This window comes from Cnephaeus nilssonii (assembly GCF_951640355.1).
Source record: "Cnephaeus nilssonii genome assembly, chromosome: 14".
Lineage (NCBI taxonomy): Eukaryota > Metazoa > Chordata > Mammalia > Chiroptera > Vespertilionidae > Cnephaeus > Cnephaeus nilssonii.
Genome location: NC_137085.1, coordinates 5,951,326 through 5,976,072, shown reverse-complemented (window position 1 = coordinate 5,976,072; position 24,747 = coordinate 5,951,326). Strand labels below are relative to the sequence as shown.

General features: G+C 45.6%; 1 protein-coding gene across 2 annotated transcripts in view; it reads left to right on the top strand.

Moving 5' to 3' along the window:
• Nucleotides 1-24,747, top strand: part of STXBP1 (syntaxin binding protein 1) — a 48,361-nt gene that overhangs the window by 6,776 nt on the left and 16,838 nt on the right. For both annotated transcript variants that reach the window (XM_079790622.1, XM_079790623.1), the window contains exons 2-10: nt 11,558-11,607; nt 13,168-13,249; nt 15,827-15,903; nt 16,757-16,835; nt 18,004-18,107; nt 19,827-19,975; nt 21,552-21,636; nt 22,397-22,527; nt 23,500-23,607. In XM_079790622.1, the coding sequence (XP_079646748.1) occupies nt 11,558-11,607; nt 13,168-13,249; nt 15,827-15,903; nt 16,757-16,835; nt 18,004-18,107; nt 19,827-19,975; nt 21,552-21,636; nt 22,397-22,527; nt 23,500-23,607 (865 nt within the window). The remainder of the gene's footprint in view (nt 1-11,557; nt 11,608-13,167; nt 13,250-15,826; nt 15,904-16,756; nt 16,836-18,003; nt 18,108-19,826; nt 19,976-21,551; nt 21,637-22,396; nt 22,528-23,499; nt 23,608-24,747) is intronic.

Genomic DNA, 24,747 nt, shown 5'->3' with positions numbered 1-24,747 from the left:
CCTGCCTCCACCAGCCAAACGTAAGCTCCGTGAGAGCTTAGACTGTTTTGTTCACTGCTGTGTCCCCGGCACCTACAACAGTGCTGGTACATAGTGGGCCTCACTAAGTATGTGGAATGGACAATTGAGCTCTATATTATACATAATATTTCTTTCTCTCTTTAAATCTGTTTTAGATCTTCAGCATCAGAATTTCTCCTTAAACTGATTGGGAAGGTCCCCATCTTTTTACATGTTCCAGAATAGATCAGATAACATGGAAATCCCTTCTTTGAATGTTAAAATGATTTATCCATAAAACTATTTGGGGGAGTGGGAGGGCAATGGGGGGGGGGGATAAGGACACATTTATAATACCTTAATCAATAAAGGGAGAGAAAAAAGGGAAAAAAAACCTATTTGAATTTGTTGCTCTTGTGGGGGAAGATGATTAATATTGGGCAGCCTTTTACATTTGTTTTATTATGATTTGTTTATTTAGGCTTTCTATTTCTCCTTGAGTCAGTTTTGACAATTTATATTTCCTTAGAAAGTAGGCCTTTCAACTTAAATATTTCAAACTTATTGACTAAATTAAATTTGTAGGATTTAAAAAAGATATTCTGTATCAGTAGTTGTGATCTCCTTTCTCAGTCTACCCTGCTTGTTATTATTTTATGAAAATACTTGCTAGAGACTTGTCTATTTTAATTGTTTTTGTTTTTTAAAGAAAAAACAGTTTCTTACACCTATGTTGTGGGTATATGTTCTTAATTAAATTCTAATTGTTTGGTTAATTTTTTTCTTCTAATAAAAACATCAAAGGCTGAGTACAAATCCCATAGGTTTTGTTCCCAACCCCCTCCCATAGTTTTTAATATGCTATATCCTTGCCATTTATTTCTAAATATAGTCTTTCTTTGTATTGAACTAGATGTTACTCTTATGGGGTAATAGTAGTTTAAACTGGGGCAAAATTTCCATAAGAGGTGATTTGGGACTCAGGTATCATTCATGTGCTAACCATCAGATGTAAGAGAGCAAAGGTCTGCCACAGGGTCCAAAAAGGGCTGATGGAATATGCTCTGAAACGTTTCCCCTCTGGCTTTTTTTGGCACACAGCATCTCCTAGGCCAGTGGTCGGCAAACTCATTAGTCAACAGAGCCAAATATCAACAGTACAACGATTGAAATTTCTTTTGAGAGCCAACTTTTTTAAACTTAAACTTCTTCTAACGCCACTTCTTCAAAATAGACTCGCCCAGGCCGTGGTATTTTGTGGAAGAGCCACACTCAAGAGGCCAAAGAGCCGCATGTGGCTCACGAGCCGCAGTTTGCCAACCACGGTCCTAGGCAAACAGGTATTTGGCAGCTAATGAAGTATCTTTTCTTTAGTGGAGTAGCCAGGCCAAACTTTATAGTTATCACTGGCAACTCATCAGCCATAAATTTTGAACCCTACTCCTGTGGTTGCCTTTAGGGGAACTGCTTGGAGAGTCCCCAGCTGGATCCTATTCTTTGATTGCCTCAGTCAGCTGCTTCTGTGCAGGGCCATTGCTGTTGCTAGACAGGGCGGGTATCTACGACTTCGTTTTAATTCCAGCAAGTATGAGTTTTACTTGCATATTCCCCCCATGCTCATTTAAACATTTTTTTCTTAAATTAGCAAGAAGCAGTGTTGGGTATTGGGAAAAGTTCTGGACTAGAAGTCAGATTCCAGCTAACAGTCCCAGTTTTAATGCTTAGTGGTTGGGTGACCTGGATGTGTTATTTAACCTCTTTTTAAATTGAGGAGTCTAATTCCAGCATTGTAGAATTCTTTTAAGACTCACATAAAATAATATGCAAAAACATTGCTTGGGAAACAAGAAAGAGTCACTATAAGGGGTTATTATTATTTTACAGATATAATTACAGAGATTAGTATACCTGCTCAAGGTTACTGAATAAATCATTAGAAGAATCACGGAAATGAGTAACTTTTTTGATAGACACATAATCTAATAATCGCTAGACAACAGCCAGCTATTGCCTACTCTAATGCCCTTTGGGAAGGTTTGCATTGGTTAAAACAAAGTAATTCATTCTGATGCACACTGATCTGATCTTAATATACGTCTCTGGGGCTCCAAGCAAGAATAACTACTGATAGCTCAAATTGTAAGCTCTCACGGGGCAGATTTCCAATAGTCCTTTCTTTCTGTTTTTTTGTATGCCACTGACATTTTGCTTTAAATGTCAACTAACTAATTATTTGGTCTAAGAGCTGACCTTGTAGGAAGTGAATGAGATATTAAGTATTTATCACACTAGGAAAGCCTATTTTATTCTTGAGGGTGGAAATAGAGGTGGAGAAAAGTAGAGAAAAACAAATTTTAAAAAAATAATTGGAGCCTGGGACGGTTCTGGGACCAGGTTTTCCTTCATTTGACCAACATTCATGCAGTGTCTCCTGCTTGCCAGGAGCTGTGCTAAGGGCAGCAGATACAAAGCTTATAAGCAGACCTGGTCCTGGTGGGACTTAGACAGGCAGTGGTGATACATCGGGGAGGGCCCTGCGGGGCAGGTGGTGTGACGACTTTGTTTCCAGTGTTGCCTTTGAGAAGTTGGGAGACATTTGATTGCTGTGCCTTTGTCTGTGTCCCATGTCTTCCCCTCTGACCCCTTCGATCTAGCCCCAGTGTTCTGGACTTCCATAGCAATTTGCCTTGGTACTTGCCTGTTCTTATCCATTGTGTTAGACCAGGGTCAGAACTTTTTTGTTGCTGTTGTTGTACCCCTTTAAAGTCTGAAAGCCGTTCTTAGCTTAACGTGTACAAAACCAGTTCCAGAGGCTGCATTTGGCCCCCGGGCCGTAGTCTGTTAGACATGCAGTGGCCCTCTGCCGTCCGGCACCTGGCACCATTGACTTCTTCAGTAATTTCACTAGTTTCTCCTGAGTTTTCTCTTTATGGAGTTCCTCCTATTCAGATGTTAAACCTCTTGGACTTGTCCTCTGATTTTATCTTTCTCTTCAGTTATTTATCTCTGTGGCTCTTTGCCTCAACTTCATCTTCCAGCCCTTCTATTTAATTTTAAGTTTCTGCTGTCAGGTTGTGTAGGCATTCTAATAGCTCTTTTTAGTTTTCTTTTTTACATCCCCTCCCCTTGTTTCATGGATGTGGTGTCTTCTTTTATGTCTCTCTTTCTCTCTTGTGAAAAACTTCTGCCTGGTCTCTTTCCTCCAGGTTTTATTTACTTTGGTCTCTACTTCCCATGTAGGAACTTTCCTCAAATGTGACCCACACCTGGCTGGCTGCTTGTGATTAGGAATGAGAGACATACGGAGACATACGCTGACTTCGAGTGCTGACCTCGTGGATGGCTCTGACCTGGGTGGGCTGTTTGTGGGGAATCTCCAATGTCAGTATCTAGATTTCCTTCTTGGGCTTGATTCCCCAGAGAAGTCTCTTTCCGGCTCCTGCCTGGGGGATAAAGGTCAAGCTGCCCAGTTCTGGGAGCTGAGTGGATGAAGAGGGCCAGGGACGGAGGGTGGTTCTCACAATCATCACATATGGTCACTTAGGCCCTGTTTTCAGTATTAGACTCATGCTCTCAACTGTGCCTTGGTCCCCGGTCCAGGGGCCCTCTGCACTCGGGAGGAAGGTTCGGTGTTCTGCTATGTTGGAAGGACCATCACCAGGGAAGGGAAGTGGTAGAGTGGCCCTGGGATGTGACTGTTTCTCACAGACCTTTCTGTCAGCGTGCCTATGCCTCCTCCTGTTCTTTTAAGTTCCAGAGGTACCCGGCACTGCCAGTACCCCACGCTGGTGAGGCATTTTCTGTGTACGTTTGGTTGGTTTCGTGGCCCTGGCTTAGGACTCCACTTCAGCTGGATTCCGCTCTCCTGGGCCTGCTAAGTCAGCTACCACACATCGTTGCAGGAAAGAAGACCACAGACTTGGAGTTTTAAAAGAAGGCTTTATCATTGATAAGAACTGTGTTCCAGGAAGGAAGGAGGGGAGTGGCTTCCAGCCAGAGGCCGGGGACCACCACACCCTGGTTCCTTAACAGCAAAATGACTGGCTCTTTTGGCCGCAGTGTTCCTTTCCCGCTGACAGGGGAGTGGAAACGGTCCGCTGGAGTTCTGGGGCCCGTTGTCTGGGCAGCAAGCAAAAGTCTAAGTGAACAGAGACAGCTTGGAAAATACTTGGGACACCCCAAGTCCAGGAACTTCATTCTGAGTGGGCTCACGAGCTCACTGGGAAGCAGGGAATCAAGTGAAGCCTGAAGGCATTTCTTCTGATACTGGGCACCCCCTCATAGACCCCAACATACATCCCCAGTGGCGTGGTCCTTGGCGTAGAACTCTTCACTACATTATATAATTTGGAGAGACGGCTTCCCCAGTCAGTTCTCCACCGCCCACCCATCCCCTAGCAGAAGGCAGAGCAAAACCATGTGTTGTCCCAGCACACATTCCGAGGGCAGTATTCAAATAATGCCCAGGTAAATGGGGGAGGGACAGAGAAGGCCCATCTACATTGTCATACAAATAATGACCAGAGAGAATTGCCTCTGGTCTAGGTGATTTAAGCAGAAAAGAAAAAAAATCAACAAAACATTTTGTAAAAGTTTGATCAGGAAAAACAACAGAAACATGGCATAAAGGCTCAGGTAAAGAATTTGTTTTTTAAATCACTCTCAAGCATAAAAATGACAGTCCGACAGCTCACATGTCAGGTAACGTGAAAAATCAGAGCGAAGTGGGAAATGGGCCAGCCAGGCCAACGAAATAGAAAACAGAACGTGATGGCATGGCAGAACTAACAAACCCATTTAAAACATACGAAGCAGAATGTTTTCTTAGAGTATGGGAGGCCGACGAGGAAACCACCCGGTCTGCATATCCAGTGAAAGTTCGTGCAAACTCAGCTATTTCTTTTGGATTTTCTGGTGTTCCTCCTCTTCTCAGAGCTCCGCCTTCTTCCCCATGCATCATCCTGACAAGCCCAACCGGATGTTTCCTTTTCCTGGTATCTTATTGTAACCACTTCCATGGGTTTGGGGACAGGAGGCGGCCCTCCTGAAACTAACCTTTGTGTGTGTTGGGGTACGTGGGTGGGGGAACGTTTTCTGCCTGTGGAAGCTCCCCTGAGATGTCATGTCAGTGTAATACCTCTAGACTGGCTGTACTGAAGGTTCCAGAGGGGGCTTGAGCCTGTGGTCTTGTCATGCTTTGTGAGACTAAACCTTTTTTAATATCTCAGACCTGAAGCAGGTTAAATCTTAGAGCAGAACAGATTGGGCTGATCAGAATCTTGGATTTCAACGTAAGAGGATTCCTACCAGCACGGTCATGGACAAGTCACTTGATCTCCCTCGGATTCACTTGCTTTATAGAATTGATGAGGTCAGGGCTTCCAGCCTCGGCACTATTGAGGTTTTGAGCCTGTGCACTGTGAGATGTGTAGCAGCATCCCTGGCCTCTCCCCAGTGGGTGCCCATAGCTCCCTCCAATTGTGACCATCAGCAATGTCTCCAGACATTGCCGAGTGTGCCCTTGTGGGCGGGGGGAAGGTCACTCCCTATAGGGAACCACTGGACTAGATGATCCTAAGTCCCCGGTCTGTTCTGGGTTTGGGGGATTGCATGAAATATTCCATTCTTTCCCCCGCTTTTCAAAGTGTAGTTTTCCTAACCCTTTAGTCCTTAGGGAAACTCACACTTAACTCAAGGAATGTGATTTGGAGCCATTAAATGCCACATCTGCCAATTTAAGATGCTGGCCACAGCTTGGGTTCCTGCCGAGATCACGATAGATACTGATTCTTGGTCCCTCCAGTTCAAGGCGGAATCACTGTAGTCATCATAGAGTGCGCGTTAGGAGGAGGCCGAGCTTTCTGCAGAGAAACAGACACAGGCTGACAGGCCAAATGGGCGTTAGCAGCTGAGCTCTAATGTGTAAGGCAATGTGCTTGTTCCTCTAGTAAAGGTAAAGTGCTTCCCATGCCTGCCTGATGGTATCACTGTCTTGTCTGACAATGGACCTCATTAGTGAGGCCTTTAAAAAAGTCTTATTTGCAATAATAGTGCTTTCTGTCCTGGAAGACTAATTGCCATTTTAGCATTTTTTGTTTTTGTTTGGTCTCTTTGTTTTAAAATCTATATATATATAAAAAGCCAGCAACCAGAAAGCTGTAGTGACCGAAAAGCTGTAGTGACCCAATGACTGGTCGCTATGACACCCACTGCGGCCAACAAACCAGCCCAATTGGGGGTCGGGCTGGCCGGCCAACTTCCCGCCATTTCCTCCTCCCAATGGGGCTGGGCTGGCCGGACCCCACCCGTGCATGAATTCATGCACTGGGCTTCTAGTATTAATATAATTCAATAGTATTTACTACCATAAGCAATTGATTTTAAGAAGATATAAATTATTTTGGTTTTCTTTTGTGATTGATGTTTCCATTTGCGTATTTTTGGTAATTTCACAGCTCCGTTTACCCATGGAACATCATGTTTAGGCAGCCTCTGGAGAAAAAATAGCTGCTTTGGAGCTGTCGCATCGGAAGTGCAGCCGGGAAGTCCTATTTCTAATCTCCTTTTGTCCCCAGTTTAAGATTTCCTTTCTAATCAGAAAAAGGTCCATGGGCTTTGCTTTAGACCTCCTAGCTCCTTAACCTTTAGCTCTAAACCTTAGGAAACTCTGTAGTCTTTAGATATCACCCCCAACTCTCCCCCGGCCCTAGGCAACTACTAATCTACTCTATCTCGATGGCTTTGCCTATTCTGGACATTTCATAAAAATGGAATCACACGGCGAGTAGGAGAGGCCGGCGGGAGGTCAATGGGGGGCGGGGGGAGAGAAGGAGACATATGTACTACTATTTGTAATACCTTAAACAATTTAAAAAAATGGAATCACACAACTTGTGGTCCTTTGTGGTTGGCTTCTTGGGCTTAGCATTTTTAAAGGTTTGTTCATATGTAGCATGTGTAAGTACTTCATTCCTTTTTATGGCTGAATAATATTTCACTACATGGCTATACTTCATTTATTTATCCCTTCATCAGTTGATGACCATTTGGGGTACACTCTTTGGCTATAATTAATGCACAGGGGGTGGGGTTCCCGGGTCCCAGCCCAGTACACACTGGTAACCAGTGCAGCTGCTTCCTAGCAACTCTGTTGCCTTATCAAAGTCCTCTTGGTTTCTTTGTAGTTACTTTGTATCTGCCACCTCTCTAAATGCTTTTATGTTTCTAGTAGTTTTTCAGTTGATTCCCATGATTTCCTAAAGCAGATATTCTGCATCTTTCTTACCATCATTCTATCTCATTTTGTTTGCCTGTCTTAGTGAAATTTCAGAACAATGTTAAGTAATAGCGAATTAAAAATATAGTCCTGTGTGCCCATGCTGTAACATGAAATGTTTTACCTGCTGTGGGCCCTACCCGTGATTCCACATTGATACATCTGTTCCTAAATAAACAGAGGTCCCTGTCTGCTCAACAGGGGATAAGGATTCTCATGTTCCATTTTGTATTTACATTTAAGGTTTATGTGCATTGGCACCATAATTTCAACATGTATTCACATATGGTTAGAGAGGTTTTAAAGTTTTTGGTGAAATACCCAGAGTTTGCTTTTAAATGCTTTTGTGATTGTTTTAAAGCTGTATTTTTAATATTTAATTCCTTTTAATAGGGTTTTTACATTATATGAAAATTTTTGATTGGTGGAAGTGATATGTCATAGTTCTCTTGTCTGTATGAACAACATTTTTATAGTGATATTGTAATCGGTGCCTTTTGTTGAATGCCTCCTATGTGCCTGTTCTAGGCATTTTATCTCATTAGTCTTCACAACAGGTCATTAGAGTATTATAATTTTTAAAAAATATATCCTTATTGATTTCAGAGAGGAAAGAAGAGGGAGAGAGAGATAGAAACATCAATGATGAGAGAGAATCATTGATTGGCTGCCTCCTGCACACCCCCTACTGGGAATCGAGCCCACAACCAGGGCATGTGCCCTTGACTGGAATTGAACCCGGGACCCTTCAGTCCACAGGCCGATGCTCTACCCACTGAGCCAAACCAGTTAGGGCTAGAGTATTATAATTTTAATTTTATAGCTGAGAAAACGAAGTTGAAAACATTTTAAACTTGCCTATGGTCACATAGCCAGCAAATGCCTGAACTGGATTTTCCCTAGTCTGTCTAACTTCAGTGCTTCCCTTGGCGTTTTTCTTAATCATGAGGGTGGGGATGACCTCTGCCTGAGTAATTAGCGGTTACCCTCACACCACCACAGTTTATTCAAGAGGGTGCCTTTTGGAAGACCTGGGGTAACTGCAGAGTCTGTGCTGTGGATTGGCCAGAGGAGAGCAGCTGTGAGCGGAGCCCGGCGAGTGGAGGTGCTTCTCCTCCCAGCCTGGGCCCCCGACGCCTGGTGCACCTGCTCAGGGCAGCGTGGCGCTCTGGGGCTACAGAGCGGAGAGTATTTGGTTTTGAGGACTTTGGTGATGCTCACATTTCCGGCTCATCTGATACTAGTCCTGCTTTTTCTGGTGTTTTGGAGTGCCCTGGGCTCAGGTGTCCTGATACGGGTCACTGCGGAGGGCGGTCATTGCCAAGGCTGTAAGGACAGGGCTTCACCAGGTGGGAAGGATTTGCAGCTATCGCTAGAGTCTGAGCTCTGGGACTCCAGCTGGTATACCGGGTGCACCTGAAGAGGTCCCAGATAATCTGAGCACCTGCTGTTTTTCTCAGGACTTGTTGGGTTTGGGAGTCAGCTAGGATCTAGAGGGTGTGGTTGAAGGAACCCACTTCCTACCCCTTTGGCAATGGGGGAAGCCGAGTCCACCAGGACCGGGGGCTCGTACTTATGGAGAAGTTGAAGCTCCCTGGTCTCTGTTGTCCCATCTCCATTGACAAGGTGGGTGGTGGAGTGATGTTTTGGCTGTAGGTACACGTGATTTGGCACACAGAAATGAGACCAGCTGGCTTGGACCAGTGTCAGAGGCTTTATTCTTTCTTTTCACACAAGAGAACGTACAAGGGCGATAGACTGTGATTGGCAGCGGATTATTTGTGAGGAAGTAGCCCAAGCGACTTGCCTCTCTTAATACTCAAATGGGCTCTAATCCTTGTTTCCTCTTTGGTATTGGATTAGAAGAATGTAGGGCAGGATTAGAATTGGCTGTTGACAACACCACGACAAATATGTGCCCGAGAAGTTCAGAACAGGTCGGAAGGGTTGGAGTGGCAGCTGTCAGTCCGTCTTTGCTACTTGTGATACTTGTTTTGATTTTTTTGATTCTACCTCTGTCTTCCCTTATCAAAAAGTGACTTGAATTTAAAGCCAGTGAATGTAAATTAATTTTGTGTGGTAGCAAAGAAAAAAAGTATTAATCCTCAGTAATAAAATAAATTCAAATAAAAACAGTGAAATATACCATTTTCTGCTGACACATTAGCAAAGATTAAAATAAGCACACCTCAAGTTATTATTTTATCAGTATGTTAATTTGTAAAGTACTGGTGAGTGTGTGAAGTACTGGTGAGGGTGTGAAGTACTGGTGTGGGTGTAAATTGTGCTTTTTGGAAAATAATTGAGAAGAATTTATCAAGAGCCCAGAATATTTGTACTCTGCCTGTTCATTCCATACCCAGAAAACTCTCCTAACAGTATCACTTACATTATTTTTAGACCATTTTTCCTATTACAAAAAATAATATACACTCAATGCAGAAAGCTGGGGAGAACATAGGAAGACAAATTAGCAATTAAAGATTAATCATAATCTTACTGCACAAAAATAACATTTTGGTATAACTTTTCTCTAATTTTTCCTGGTTTTGTATACTTTTAAAAAATAGTTGTAACATGCTGTTTTCCCCCCTCTATTAGCCATATATTTTGAGCAATTTCTCCCTCTGTTGTACTCACCTGGGGAAACCCTAACCCTAAACTAGTTGAAACTAACTCTTCTTCCTGGCCTGTACCTGGATAGACGAACATTGTTTGAAAAAACACACACACAAAACACAATTGAGCTGCCTGGTTTCACATTAAATTCATCGTCATGAACCTCAAATTAGCCCTTAATAATGTCCAGAAATGCTAACACATCTCTAAATTCACTCTCCCAGACTTCGGGAAGATATTCGATACCCCCTTTCTTCAAACCTTCATATATGAGACCACTCTGCCCACTCTTAGCCAGGACCTCATCTCCAACAAGGAAACCCTCACCTCTGCCACCAGGTCTTCAAGCCCACCAAGGTCTCCTCCCTACTTCCCACTGGGTGCCATGTGGTATCCTGCTCTTGGTCATGCCCGATGCTTAATGACTGGCCAACAGTGGCTACTCAACAAATGTTACTGAATGAGTGAATGAATGAATCTGTATAGTTCCTATATCATTATTTCTAATGAGTAAATAGTATTCCATTGTACAAATGTAACCTAAATGACTTACCACTGCTCTATTATTGTATATATTTGTTTCTAATTTTTCATACCACTGAAACATGGGAAATAATCTAAATGGCTATTGGGAAACTATTGACTATTATGGTTGCATTTTAAATCTTAGGAAGCATTTTTATTAACCTGGGGAAATGAGTTTGGTGACTGAAAAAAAAAAGCATAATCAAAATTATATATATACCATGATTTTAACTGTAAAAGTGCATAGAAAAAGCTAGTAGGAAATAACTAAAATGTTCATTAAGCATTTCAAGTTGACAGGATTACAGGTTATTTTTATTTTTTATTTTATTTTTTAAGTAAACAAGTAATACATGGTATTTTCTGTGTTTTCCAAGAGTACTGCCGTGAGTGGGCTGTTACAATCAGGAATACAGGTCTTAAACATTTCAGAACACGTTTACGGCACATCAGATTACTGCAGTAGTCAAAAGCAGAGTTAGGAACCTCTGTACTCTGGAGAATGACCTACATGTTTGAAACACACTTGCTAACAGGCCTGCTTACTGCCTGGGTCAGGAAAAAAGTGGCATTTCCTATGAAACCTGCATGGCTGGGTACACACATGTGTAAAGGGGAATGATAGAGACTAACCAAACACCCTTTGGGAATCTCAGTTTCTAAAAGTGTAAAGTAGTCCTGAGACCAAAAAGTTTGAGAACCACCAAATTAAAGAAACAGGAAGAGAACTCTTTTTTGTTGTTGTTAATCCTCACGGATTTTTAGAGAGAGTGGAACAGAGGGAGTGGGAGAGCGAGAGATGAAACATCGATGTGAGAGGGACACATTGATTGGTTGCCTCCCGCACATGTGGCCGGGACCAAACCTGAAACCCAGGTGCCCTTGACTGGCAATCGAACTTGTGACCCTTTGGTTCACAGGCCGAAGCTAACCACTGAGCAACACAGGCCAGGGCAGAAAGAAAACTCTTTATGGTGGCTTGAGTCTGGCTCAGTGAACAGACTGGTTGAACAACGAGAACAAAGCCTCTGGGGAGAAAAATGACCGAGTCTAGTAGGCAGGAGTTTAAGTCCTTGAAATTAAATTAAAATTTCCTTTCTCCTTTTCCTCCTCCCTTTCTTCGCCCTCCCTTTTTAGAGATCATGCATGATGTGATAAAGAAGGTAAAGAAGAAGGGGGAGTGGAAGGTAAGCAGAACAGTATAATTAATGGCCCTAAAGGTGAGTTCATGTGGAAAGAATTACAGTGGGGGGAAAGGTGTAGAGGCAGAGTGTGAAGACCTGTGTTGTGTCCAGAGAATAAAACTAGAAAAAGTAATCTGCTTATGCCTCTCATTTGATATGATCCTGGTTATGAAATCTCTTGGTCATAACGCTTATCTGAAAGATCACCTGCTGAGGCAGGTTCGCAGTGGAACTCTTATTCAAACAAAATCTTAGCTGGAACCATATATAAACAGGACAGGGCGGAGTCTGCCCACTGTGGGAGAGAAAGGCAAGGCCCTCTGGCCCCTCTGGCAGCCTTAAAGCATCTCCATGGAGCCCACACAACAGTGTGGAAAGCCCCCAGCTGTCAGTAACTCCATGTTTATTCATGTAACTTTGAGAACAATGCTGGCTGTTTCTCATATAATGTACATGAAACAAGTATTTAAGTCAATCAAACTGATTACGACCTCAGTTCCTGGAGCGGGTGATTCGAGGAGTGGACAGCGTGCTGCCCTCCATTCAGGAAGTCAGCGTTTTAAGGGCCACTTGGTTGTCTGGTGCTGGGCCTTACACTGGCCAGGAGAGCATCAGTTTCACTTGAACTTCCCCGTGTGCTATTGAAGTTTATTCCAACCACTCTTGCCTGCAAGTTTTCAAGTGCATCGGCCGGGAGCAGCAGAGGTGACGGCACAGGAGGGTTTTGAAGTCTCCCCTGGGACTTGTGGGGCTGTTTTAGCAGCACACCCCCTCACCACCAGAGCAGAGGCCATCTGGTGGGAACTCTATGCCTGTCTTTGTGGACCTAGGAGTTTAAAAGGATCTCGGGGAAGCTGCTGCACAGGATGCACACTGGCCCTTATGCTGCAGCAGGGTGCTTTAGCCTCTGTTCCCTCAGTTTATATCATTAAAGAGGGAGCGGGGAACTAGCCTTGTTTTAACTGCATCCCTCGGTCCACCGTGGCTGAGTGGAGCTAGGACAGGTTAGCTGAAGAATTGCAGGCGGGAAACTTGGGCCCGATGGCACGTCTGTTCCTGTCTGGACTGAAGCACAGTTGGCTCCCAGATGATGTAAGTGCTGGTGAAGGTGCGTCCAGATGACAGTGTAACAGTCCCCGCCTTCCAGACTGTCCTTGTGGCGGGAGTGCTCCCCGTCCCTTTAAGAAAAGGCTATGCCCTGAGAAAAGACGCTCCAGTATAGCTTCTCTGAGTGTGGGTGCTATAGATTATTTTTGTCTCTCTCTCTTTCTTGGCATTTTTATGAGTAATTGATCTCTTTATCGTGAAAAATAAAAAGGTTAATTTTTTTTAACTTATAAAATTAAGTCTAGTCAGTAAGAGCAAGCTCTTAACTCCCAAGTTAGGTTAGCGTGTGGGGAGAAAAGCTAGCATGCATTTCAGCAAACTTCTGCTGGCCCCTAGGAAATACTGAAATCTCACTGTTCTGCACTTGTGGGGCTCATGTTGAAGTCTGACGCGGTGAGCTGATGAGAAGAGCGAGAAGGTGCCATACAGGTTGTAAGCTGGTCTCTCTGCTTCCAGGTGCTGGTGGTCGATCAGCTGAGCATGAGGATGCTCTCCTCCTGCTGTAAGATGACGGACATCATGACCGAGGGGATAACAAGTGAGCGCACCATTCTCTCTGCCCGTTAGTGACACTCAGGCCTTCCCTTCGTGCCAGCTTTCCCCCTCCCTATTCAATGTTATCTACTTGACGTTAGAGTCTTCCACCGACCTGGGTGGTAAGACTGTAAGTTCCTGAGAGAGACCCAAGGCTTCTTGTTCATCACTGAATCCCTAAGCCACTGCTGGGTGCTCATTTGGCATCTGTTAAAGGATGCCAAAAGGAAGGCTAAATCAAGGGAAAAGGCAGGCCATCCAATAGGAAGGAGAAAAAAAAATGGGCAGAAGACCTGACCAGGCACTTAAAGAATAAATCCAAAATGGCCAATAAATACATGAAAAATTGCTTGCCCACTTTAAGGGCGAGGGAACTACAATTGAAGCCAGAGTGAGATATGGCTGTACACTCACCAGACTGGAATATTTAAACCCTGATACTGCCAAGTGACAGAGAGGATGTAGAAAAACGGGAATTCCTATATGACGGAGTGTCCGTGGTACAGCTCCTTTGAAAAACACTTGGCAGTGTCTAGGAGAGTTGAAATGTCCTATGATTAGATGTTTTGAGCTTACAAACTTATTTTCATTAATTTTTTAAACTATATTTTTCTCTATCAAAGCAAAAAAATGTACAAAGGTTAGGGGAGGAGAAAGCCAATGGAGAAAGCCAACAAGCTTCCAGCAAAGGAGCAGCAATGCCCTGCCCCACTCTCTTCTCCCCCACCCCCCAGGCCAGTCACCCCAGAAACAGCCACCTTGCTCTTGCTTCTGGTTATCTTTTTTATTTTTCTAAATAAATACTTATACACCGAATGGCCAGATTATGATGATCTCTGAACGCATAATAATCTGGCCACTCAGTGTATATCCTATATAATAAGAGGCTAATATGCAAATCGTCCCCTCGTCCAGGAGTTCGACCAGCAGGCAGGCCGGCCAACCACCCATGTCCCCTCCCCCTGGCCAGGCTGGCCGGACCCCACCCATGCACGAATTCATGCACCAGGCCTCATATGTGTGTGTGTGTGTGTGTGTGTGTGTGTATATATATATATATATATATATATATATATATATATACACACACACACATACACACACATATATATGTATATATGTATGTATATATGTATATATATTATGTTATGTTATGTTATATATATATACATACACACATACACACACATATATATGTATATATGTATGTATATATGTATATATATTATGTTATGTTATATTATATATATATATATATATATATATATATATATATATATACACACACACACACACACACACACACACACACACACTGAGTGGCCAGATTATTATGCATTCAGAGATCATAATAATCTGGCCACTCAGTGTAATATTATCTCCTGATCCATCGATGCTAGACATTATCTATTGACTTCCTGTGGTGTAGATGAGGATTCAGCTCTCTCCTACTGCACCCAGACTCTTCCCTACCCCAAAAGTAGCTTTTTAAAAGTGCCCTTATTTGGCAAAATTTAGAAGTTAGCAACCCTATGATGAATCCCAAAACATTTTCGGGGAAAGTATTATTGGCTTATAAAACTCAAGAATGTACAATCCCTGGTGAAGTAGATGGGTTGAGGGGTTCGGTATTAGTTTGAACATTACTTGGGGTGAGAAGTCTTTATAAATGTTTCAAGGGATACTTCTGAAGTGATGCCTTTATTTCCCTCAACCACCTGCATCGGAAAGGGCCCCACAGTGCTGCCCTCTCTGTACCCACGGTGGTCCAGCAGAGGGAACTCCTGAACTCTGCCGGTGACTCAGAGGGCGGCCCTCCCAGAGCTCTTCTCTCTCGGTGGTGACACAGCCAGGAAAGAACAAGTGACCAAAAGCCTGCTTTGCTTTAACAACATGTAACGTTTTGCCTGGGAACTATTGAGAGGCTATGTTTGGAATGGCCTCATTTGATATACAGAGGAAAATGATAAAACTGGCCAACGGTTCCTAAATAAACCCAGCATCATGGGAATTCTTTTTTAAAAAAAATATATTTTATTGATTTTTTACAGAGAGGAAGGGAGAGGGATAGAGAGTTAGAAACATCAATGAGAGAGAAACATCGATCAGCTGCCTCCTGCACACCCCCTACTGGGGATGTGCCCGCAACCAATGTACATGCCCTTGACCGGAATCGAACCTGGGACCTTTCAGTCCACAGGCCGACGCTCTATCCACTGAGCCAAACCAGTTAGGGCCCAGCATGGGAATTCTAAAGGAACTGGGATTTTGGGGGACAAATGAACAACAACAGCAACAAAACCTGGAGGAAGGGGCAAATTTTCCATTTTCAATCAGAGCAGATCAAGGCATTTACGGAAACTGAAATGGGGAGTGGGGACTATTTAGTGTGATAGGTTTCAGGTTTTCTAAAATCTTGAGCGCTGTGGGACAGAAGAAAGAGGTGACTCTCAGGAAGGGGCAGTGACCCCCGCCCAGATGTTTATCTGTGCTTGTCTGAGGTAGCCTGGCCTGTCACTTCCAGTCTTGTGATGACCAGTTGCGTTTTCTTATTCACGTGGGCTGCTGTTTTGTTGTCTAGTTGTGGAAGATATCAACAAGTGCAGGGAGCCGCTGCCCAGCCTGGAGGCTGTGTACCTCATCACTCCGTCCGAGAAGGTAAGTCCTCCCCCGAGAAGAGCTTTGGCTAAGGTCACACGTGCTGGCATGGCGTCTGCGCAGCAGTGTCTGCCGTTTCTAGGTTAAGCACGCATTTAACACATGGCTCTGCTTAACCATGCAGCTCACAATCGGGAGGGGTGTGGCGGGGGGGCGGGGGGAGGCAGAGAGGAGTGGAGAGAGCCTGACGCTTTCTGAAATACACCGCTGTCCAGAAAGCCAGTGCCAGGCCATTCAGCTTCCCCCTTGCACTCTCTCTCTGGGTAGGAGTCCACTTTATCTAGTTAGGGATCAGCCTTCCGAACTCAGGTATTTTATACTTCCAGGTTGAATGCATCAACATCCCGTTAGTGTTCGGAATTACCTGTCTTATCGTTTTGGAGGGTTGGTTCAGATCAGCATCCAGACAAGGTCCACCTCCTGGCTTTGGCTAATAGTTGTCGTAGGCCTGTCTCTCAGTCCTTAAGTTGCCCGCAGTTTTCACACTTTCTTTTCACTTGTAAAAGCTGGCTTACGTGTGAGTTTCTGAAGATGCAACTACATTGTAGAACTTCATCGGTGTGAATCTCCTGGAAAGTTTTGACCAGTTTCCTCTTTTGTGGGTCAGTTCTTATGGTGGCGTCAAAGAACTGACACTGTCCTTCTGGAATGATCTAAGAAGGCTTTTGTTCATCTAAACTCCCAAATAACCCTAGTTGCAAATTCCCAAACATGAGTTAGAATTATACATTAAAAATCCCCTGCTATTTTGTGCAAGTAGCTTGAGCGCGCTCTTGGATTTAATTTTGACCAGATGTAGGTTCCATTTGCTTATAGAGTTGGATTCAGTTCCCTTTTTCTTCCCTCTTCACAGTCTATCCGCTCCCTCATGAATGACTTTAAGGACCCACCGACTGCTAAGTACCGAGCTGCCCATGTCTTCTTCACAGACTGTGAGTACGGCTGTCAGATGCTGCCCCGTCCTCCAGGGTGGCCTTTCTGCGTGGCGCGGCTGAACCAGAACCAAGCCAGGGCAACAGGGAGGAAATGGGTTGTTGCCATGATTGTCCTGATCTTTTCTTTTCTTTTAGAAGAAAAATTGCATAAGAGACAAAAATAAGCACATACATATGCAAACCCTCTAGCTAGTGCAGTCCTTTCTGATAAAAAATAGCACTTCTTCTTAGGACTAGAGGGTTTACTGCTGAGCACAATTTCCCGGTGCCAGCCTTGGTGTTCTACCGTATGGACTTCCAGATATCACTAAACTATAGTGTATGTCCATCCGTTTTTCAACCACAAAGATTCCATCTGGTCTTATCTCAGCTAGACTGGAAGCGTTGTCCTGGAGTCCGTTCTGTTACTTTGTGGATTTGTGTGCAAGGAGCCAGTGTACTAACATCTTGGTCAATCTTTACCAGCAGAGAGATGAGTAAGGCGGGATCGCTAAAGAGCGCACAACAATAGCAGATTCCCTAGTGTTCTTCTCTGAAGGAAAACCGGCTAAACTTACCCCGAGAAAGTGGGGAAAGGTTCTGGCAAAGAATACTTTTATACTATTTGAATGGGGGTGGCAAAGAGATCAGGTAGGCAGCAGGAGTAACAATGAAACAAGAATGCATTTCTGGGACCCTGCACCCGTGTTTGGCCCAGGAGAGCCGCGTGAACCGTGGTTCCCCACCAAGTGGGTCCTGAGCGGCTGAGTTCCTTCGAGGGTCCAGGGAAACACCAGCATCACATTGCCCAGTGATTGATTTTTCATTATTTTATTTTTCACGAGCATGTCAGATGCATGGTGTTGTGTATATTGCAGGTCTTTTCCCTACCCCTTAATCTCTTCTGGGTTTTTCCCTCCCTCTCCTCGATATCAGAAAACAGTTTTTATTAGCTGTCAGTATCTCAGTCTTTATTGCCATTGTTTCTCTGTTCTATGTTGAGGGCCTTATGGGTGTTTTTATATTCCTTTTATAGCCTAGAGGTAGTGGGTATTTTAGGAAGGAATTAACTTTTTATTTTTTTTGTTAAAATGCTAATAAATGAAGAATCCACCAGACACATGTGACTATTGAAATTAACCAGCAAATGGACAGGAAAACCTAGTGGCTTTTGTCATTCCTGCAGCTTGTCCAGATGCCTTGTTTAACGAGCTGGTAAAATCTCGAGCAGCCAAAGTCATCAAGACTCTGACGGAAATCAACATTGCGTTTCTCCCCTACGAGTCCCAGGTGAGGCTGGTAGGGAGCTCATGGAACTCTGCATCCTTGTTATTCTGTCAGGAGCTCTGAGAGGGTGGGGTAGGGGTGCAGTACACAGAGTGGGGAGGGAAGGTGTCATATTCCGGAAGACTGAATGAGGGGTTGTGAGCGGATGTTTATGTAATGGAAAGAGGCGGTATTCCTTAGGGGTCTGCCCGGCCTTCATCTGACCCTGCATTTATTTCTAACCCTTTAATGCCTTTGTGTGCACTTCTCCGTGCTCCCAGCATTCACCCCAACTCGCTGCGTCCCGATAACCAAAAGGTAGCCAATCCAAAAAGAGCATGGAAGGAGAGATGGGAAGGGATCCGACAACGCCCATCTGCTGTGAAGGGACTGTTTCTATGTAGAGATAACCTCAGCCTGTCATGTGCTGAGCGAACAGATGGCAGCCTTCGTCACTAGCCCTTAACACTGCCAGTGCCAGGAGGGCGGCAGCAAGCCGCCGCTTGGAAAACACAAAGTTGTTAAACCAGCAAAGGAGAAGCTGATTGTGAGAGGGTGCAGAATGTATGTCTTAGTCTTTTAAGATTTGTTAAAAGGTCTTCTGGCAAACAAAGAAATGAGGTAACAGGACATTTATGCATTTTGTAGAGATAAAAAATGATTGTGGCATATGGCAGCGGTCGCCAACCTTTCGGACTTCACGGACCACCCGTGGTCCGTGGACCACCGGTTGGCGACTGCTGGCATATGGAATCTTTATAGATCGGCTTCTAAACACCAAATAGTGACCTGTTCTCAGCTAAGGAGGGATGGAAAAAGTACAGCATGAACATTTAAACACGGTCTCCTTCCCAGCTCACTTGGCCCAAAGCCCATTCCCTGAGGGCAGCACATTTTTTTCCTGTGAGCGCTGTCACCACCTGGATTGAACAAAATCCACCGTTAGCATGTTCCAGCACACCGTATTTCATAGATTTTAAAAAGCAATACACTTCAAAAACAACCCTCCGGTTTTCTAGATGATCAGGGAGGTTCATGTCAATGAGATTCTGAGAAAATACTTAGCTGGTAGGCTAGGTAGTTTAAGAGAAAACTTTTAACGTCCGGAACTCTGCAAAGAAAAAGAAAAGTGGTTAGAACATACCTCTGAGGATACAAAATTGTTCAATCAAAAAGCGCCATTTGCACACAGTCACAGCACAATTTCTAGCTTATCCCTTATTTACTTAACCCTCTAATGGCCTGTGAAGTCTAACACTAGCCTCCTCTCCTGCTCTCCTCACCGTCTCCTCATTCATCAGACACGCTTGCCTCAGGTTTTGGCCCAGCCATCCCTCCATGGGGACGTCCCCCTGCTGGTGAGAAACTCCGCACCTCCTTCAAGCCCTGTTCAAACCTTAGGAGGCCTTGTCCTCTCTGTCCAGCCCATCCGGGCATTCTTTCCCTGCTTTATTATTTTCTCATACACACCAATTTCTCACATGCCATACAACTTACTTTTCATTATGTTTATTGTTTACTGCCTGCCTTCCCTTCACGCACTCCACGAGGATGATCATGTTTTGGTCAGGAATAGTTCCCATGTGTTTAGCACAGCGCCTGGCCCAGCAGACACCCAGCCCAGATTTGAAGGATAAATGAAAACATGCTCTGTAGACTCGCGATCAGGTTTGGAGAAAATTCTGGCGTTCAGCATCCTGGATGCAAACACTGTAGATGTGTATATTTTTGCCTCCTCCTCAGGTGTATTCCCTGGACTCGGCTGACTCTTTCCAGAGCTTCTACAGTCCCCACAAGGCTCAGATGAAGAATCCTATACTAGAGCGCCTGGCAGAGCAGATCGCAACTCTGTGTGCCACCCTGAAGGAGTACCCAGCCGTGCGGTATCGTGGGTAAGGCAGTGTGCTCAGGAGTAACTGTCCCGATTCCTCTGGCCTTAACATTCCTTTGCCAATTGTCTCAGGGTCAAGATTTGAGTGTCTTGCATTTATAATTTTCTTCCAATAGTTTTGTTATTTTTTAAATTTTATTATGAACTATAGTAATACATACAGAAAAGAGCATGAAATATACATGTATATTCAGTTATGAGTAACTAAAATATGAACCCCTATGTAATGGCCACCCAGGTTCCCTATAGTTTTTCATCTCTTTCTAACCTTTAAAAACAAACATCATCTTTGCAGAAGCTGTTTCAGAGTAAGGTAAAATACAAAGAAGGAATTCTCTAAAGGACACAGTCAGGTTTTATAAAGTCATCCATGCATCACTTACCTGCTGTGTGCTAAGTGCTGGGGAGACTCCACCTGAGGACACAGCCCTGATCTGGGCGTGCAGGGAACATCCCAGCAGATGGGCCATAAGCTGTGCACACCTGCCTGTAAGCCCTGCGAGATATGCCTAAGGGCAGACCAGCCAAGGGCCCTTCAGCCCTTCGAGCTGAGGGGACCAAGAACAGCTCAGACTAGAGGGGACGTTTGAACTAGGTCTTGAAGGACAGGTTTGGATTTCAAAAGACGGATGAGGACCAGAGGACCTTTTCTGTGGACGGTTGGCTTTGCCATTGGTATGAGCAAAAGCGTGGAGCTGGGGAAACCAAGGGCAAGTTTGAGGAGGAGGGGCAGTCTAGCACAGTGTGTGCGTAGGGCAGGGGCGAGATGGGGCCATTTCTGGAGGCCTCGAATGCCAGCTTTGGGATTATGTCCGTCAGTGGCTGTCCCCGGGAAACCTTTGGGGGGTGGACGGGGGAGTGAACGCAGGAGTCAGGTGAGGAGAAAGTGGAGCCAGAGGAGCTGAGGCCTGAACCTGGAGTGCAGGGGTCAGTGTCCCAGCCAGCCTGTTACCTTTGTCTGCTGGACGTGTAACCGTACAACAACGCCTCCCTCGGTCTGCCCCAGCGTCCGGCCCCCTCTGTTGTTGGTGTGTCCTGACAAAAGCTGGAAATGGGGGCCGAGGCCATCTCTCCTGACAGAGGAGTGGCGGATTGGCGTTCATTCGTGGGAGGGCTGGGCTGGGAGCAGAGGCCCTTCAGCCCAAGCCTGGCCAGGTGGCAGGCGGCACCACACTCTGTGTACAGCCGGGTGGGGCCCCGGAAACGCTGTCAGGCTGAGCCCAGGGTAAGGTTCAGAGGTTCTCACTTGCCAGCAAACAAGACCCAAGGGGATTTGAGTCGAGGGAAGTGAGACTCAGGTGGGTCAGGCTCAGATGGCCGATCACGGGGAAAGGACGGATGGTCAGGACCCTCTGCTGATGTGGGGCTGTTCATCGGAAGCTGCTTTTCACTCGTTTCTGTTCCCAGAACAGAGATAAAGATTTGATTCTGTTTGTCCTTCTTAATTATACACGCATATGTGACTATATTCTCATTGTAAACGAGCAATGCAGGTGAAACTCGCATGCCCCTTGACCTGCCCGCACTGCCCTGCCTCTCTCCCGAGGCCCCATCACTGTGTCTCTCCTCCTCGGCAGGGAGTACAAGGACAATGCGCTGCTGGCCCAGCTAATCCAGGACAAGCTCGACGCCTACAAAGCCGATGACCCCACCATGGGCGAGGTAAGTGGACGTGGACCACGGGGTTCTCTCACCGGGTGATTGAGTGCCGCTGCGGTGGCAGTCCTGGGCACAGCGCGGTTGTCACAGAGCAGGCGTGAGTGCCGCTGTCCCTGCTCGTGGCCTCTGGTGACATGCTCAGCCCCTTGGGCAAGCTGATTGAGACTCTGATCAGTGTAGCCAGGGTGACGACTCGTTTCTGTTCTCTGGGACGACCCCAGATTTAGCACTGGAACCCCCTCAGTAGAACAATGTCAACCCCAGAAAACGGACCTTGTGCAGATTTCACTAGTTTGTACGTGTGTGCATGTGTGTGTGTGAGAGAGAGTTCTCTTTAATTGTATCACATGTATAGATTCCTTTAAGCCCACTGCAGTCAAGACACAGAGTTCCTCATCATCTCGGATTTACAACCATAAGTCCCAGGGCCTGGAACCCCTCGGCCCCGGGCACATGCATGGTGGGCCGCCCCGTTCGTAGCTGAACCCAGTGGTGTTCTTCTTTGTGAGCTCACCGTGGACCCGCCACCGTTTCAGATCTGCCTCAAAGGACACTCACTGTGAAACAGACAAACTGGGTTCTCTCACACGTGTGGGCTGGTATTCTTGTCAAGCAGTAAAGGGACTGTGTTCCGCGCTATTTTAGTAGGTTTTCTCTCCGAGTTCACTTCCTGCTGCCCCCTTTTACAGGAGGGCCACGCGTGTTGCAGAAGCCAGCACTGTACGGAGTGGCTTGTGAAAGTCCCCCGTGTCCTTCCTTCTAGGGCCCAGACAAGGCTCGCTCCCAGCTCCTGATCCTGGACCGCGGTTTCGACCCCAGTTCCCCTGTCCTTCATGAGCTGACCTTTCAGGCTATGAGTTACGATCTGCTGCCTATCGAGAATGACGTGTACAAGTAAGTATACTCACCCCGGAGGGACTGCAGCTTTGCAAATGAACTAGAAACACCTCTGACTTAGGGAAAGGGTGTCATCGATCCTAGGAAAAGTGGGTGCTTCCATAGTCTTGTCAGTTAGCCTGCAAGCTTGTCTGTGCGTTCCCAACATCCTCACGGCACTTCTAGCCAGGAACTCGGGCCCTTTTGGGGGAGAACAAGGACTTAGTTCCCCGCTCTGTAGTCTGCTCTCGTGTCAGATTTGGGCATGTGTGCATGTCGAATCTTACTTGCAGATGATCACCAAATCCGATGACAAATACATCCACAGGAGTTTCTCACTGAACGCATTTGCAGAGGAGCCATTTTCTTCATTATAAACATTTTTCTTGGTAGCAATCATTAGAAATTCAGTTTCTAAAAACTAATTTTTATATTTATGGAAACAGGCTGCACTGTCCTCATGTCATTTACCTTGACCATAAAGGTAGTGGTTCCGAATGAAGGTTCTGAAACCATGAGCAGATCTCTGCTCTTCTCCCTTTGCCACGTGTGGTTCTTGCCTTCCTTACATGTTCATGCTTCCACAGGAGTCCTCGGCCGAGGGCCTGTGCAGGCCACTGCTGCAGGGGTCAGGCACCCCGCATTGGAGGATGGTGCCCAGGCCTTTCTGAGGGAGGGACAAAGGGTGGTCTTTGTCTTTCCCTTGTAACTCACCGATAACCTGACTTCACACCCTGAGCCACATGGCTCAGGTGGCGCTCAAGTCAGCTGTCCCTGAGGCATCTAAAACAGAGCTCTGTGTCAGTTGACCTTGATTGGAGCTCTCTGCCCGAGGAATTGCAGCCATTAGTGCCCATTCTGCAGACAGCAGATGGTCATGGAGCTTGTAAAGTCATTCCTGGGGACATCTGTCAGCTGAGGACAGTGAGCTCTTGGCTGTTGCAAACCAGAGGGGACTTGGATGGATTGTGTGGGCCCTCCCCTCTCTAGGTATGAGACGAGCGGCATCGGAGAGGCGCGGGTGAAGGAAGTGCTTCTGGACGAGGACGACGACCTCTGGATAACGCTGCGCCACAAGCACATCGCAGAGGTGTCCCAGTAAGAGCCCTCCCGCCCTCCTCCGGGGCGACGCGTTTCTCTCTCCCCAGTGCGGTTTCCAGCGTGTGCTCTGGGCAGCTGGGGTGGAGCTCATCATTGATGAACTCGCTGCCTCAGCAAAGTGGCCAACATGCTAACCTCTGATGATAAATCCCTTCTGATCCCTGAGCTAGGGCTCCATCAGCTTCAGGAAGTTAGAAAATTCATTCTGTGTTAGGGGGACTTTAGGATTTTTGGAAAGCATTTGTACCTCAGCAAAATCCTATATAATAAAAGCCTAATATGCGAAGTGTCTGACCATTCGACCAGTCGCTATGCCATGCACTGATCACCAGGGGGCAGACGCTCCAACCGGTAGGTTAGCTTGCTGCTGGGGTCTGGCCAGGCAAGACAGGCTGGACACACCCTGGAGCCTTCTTGTGGCCCCTCCTCAGCCCCAATCGTGCACCAGTGGGGTCCCTCGGCCTGGCCTGTGCCCTCTCACAATCCAGGACCCCTCGGGGGATGTTGGAGAGCCGGTTTCAGCCCAATCCCTGCAGGCCAGGCTGAGGGACCCCACTAGTGCACAAATCCATGCACTGGGCCTCTAGTGCTTTATAAACACTAAGCATGTAAAATGAGTTTGTTCCATTTAAAGGTCCAGACCCCACTATGCAATTCTCTTTTATGTAGCTGGTGTGTGATCTTCCTCTTCTGTTGTCATACCTAAAATTTCTGAGCAAGAACTCTCCACACACAGAAGTACTTTGCTCTGAAAATATTTCAAAATGTTTCCGATATGTAAACATTCTTATAAGACCTTTAAACAGTTCTGTTTTTGGAAAAAGACACCTTCTGCCACAGGCGTTGGTGATACCCTCAGGAAATTCACAGGAATCATGAGAAAATAATAGTCTCGGATAGCTCTGCTGTTTAGAAGTGGTCTCCACATTTAAGGGATCACTCAACTTTAGAAAAATGTAGATTCGCGTTTCCAGTATTGCTTTGCTGTACTAATGTACAGCATATACAAAAACAAATTTGAAAAGGATGAAGTAAAATAAGCATAAGTAGATGTCCTAATATTTTCTTCTCTCTTCTGGAGTCACCTCACGCACCCCACTCTGGAGAACCCTGGTTTAGAATATTAGCTAGAAAAAC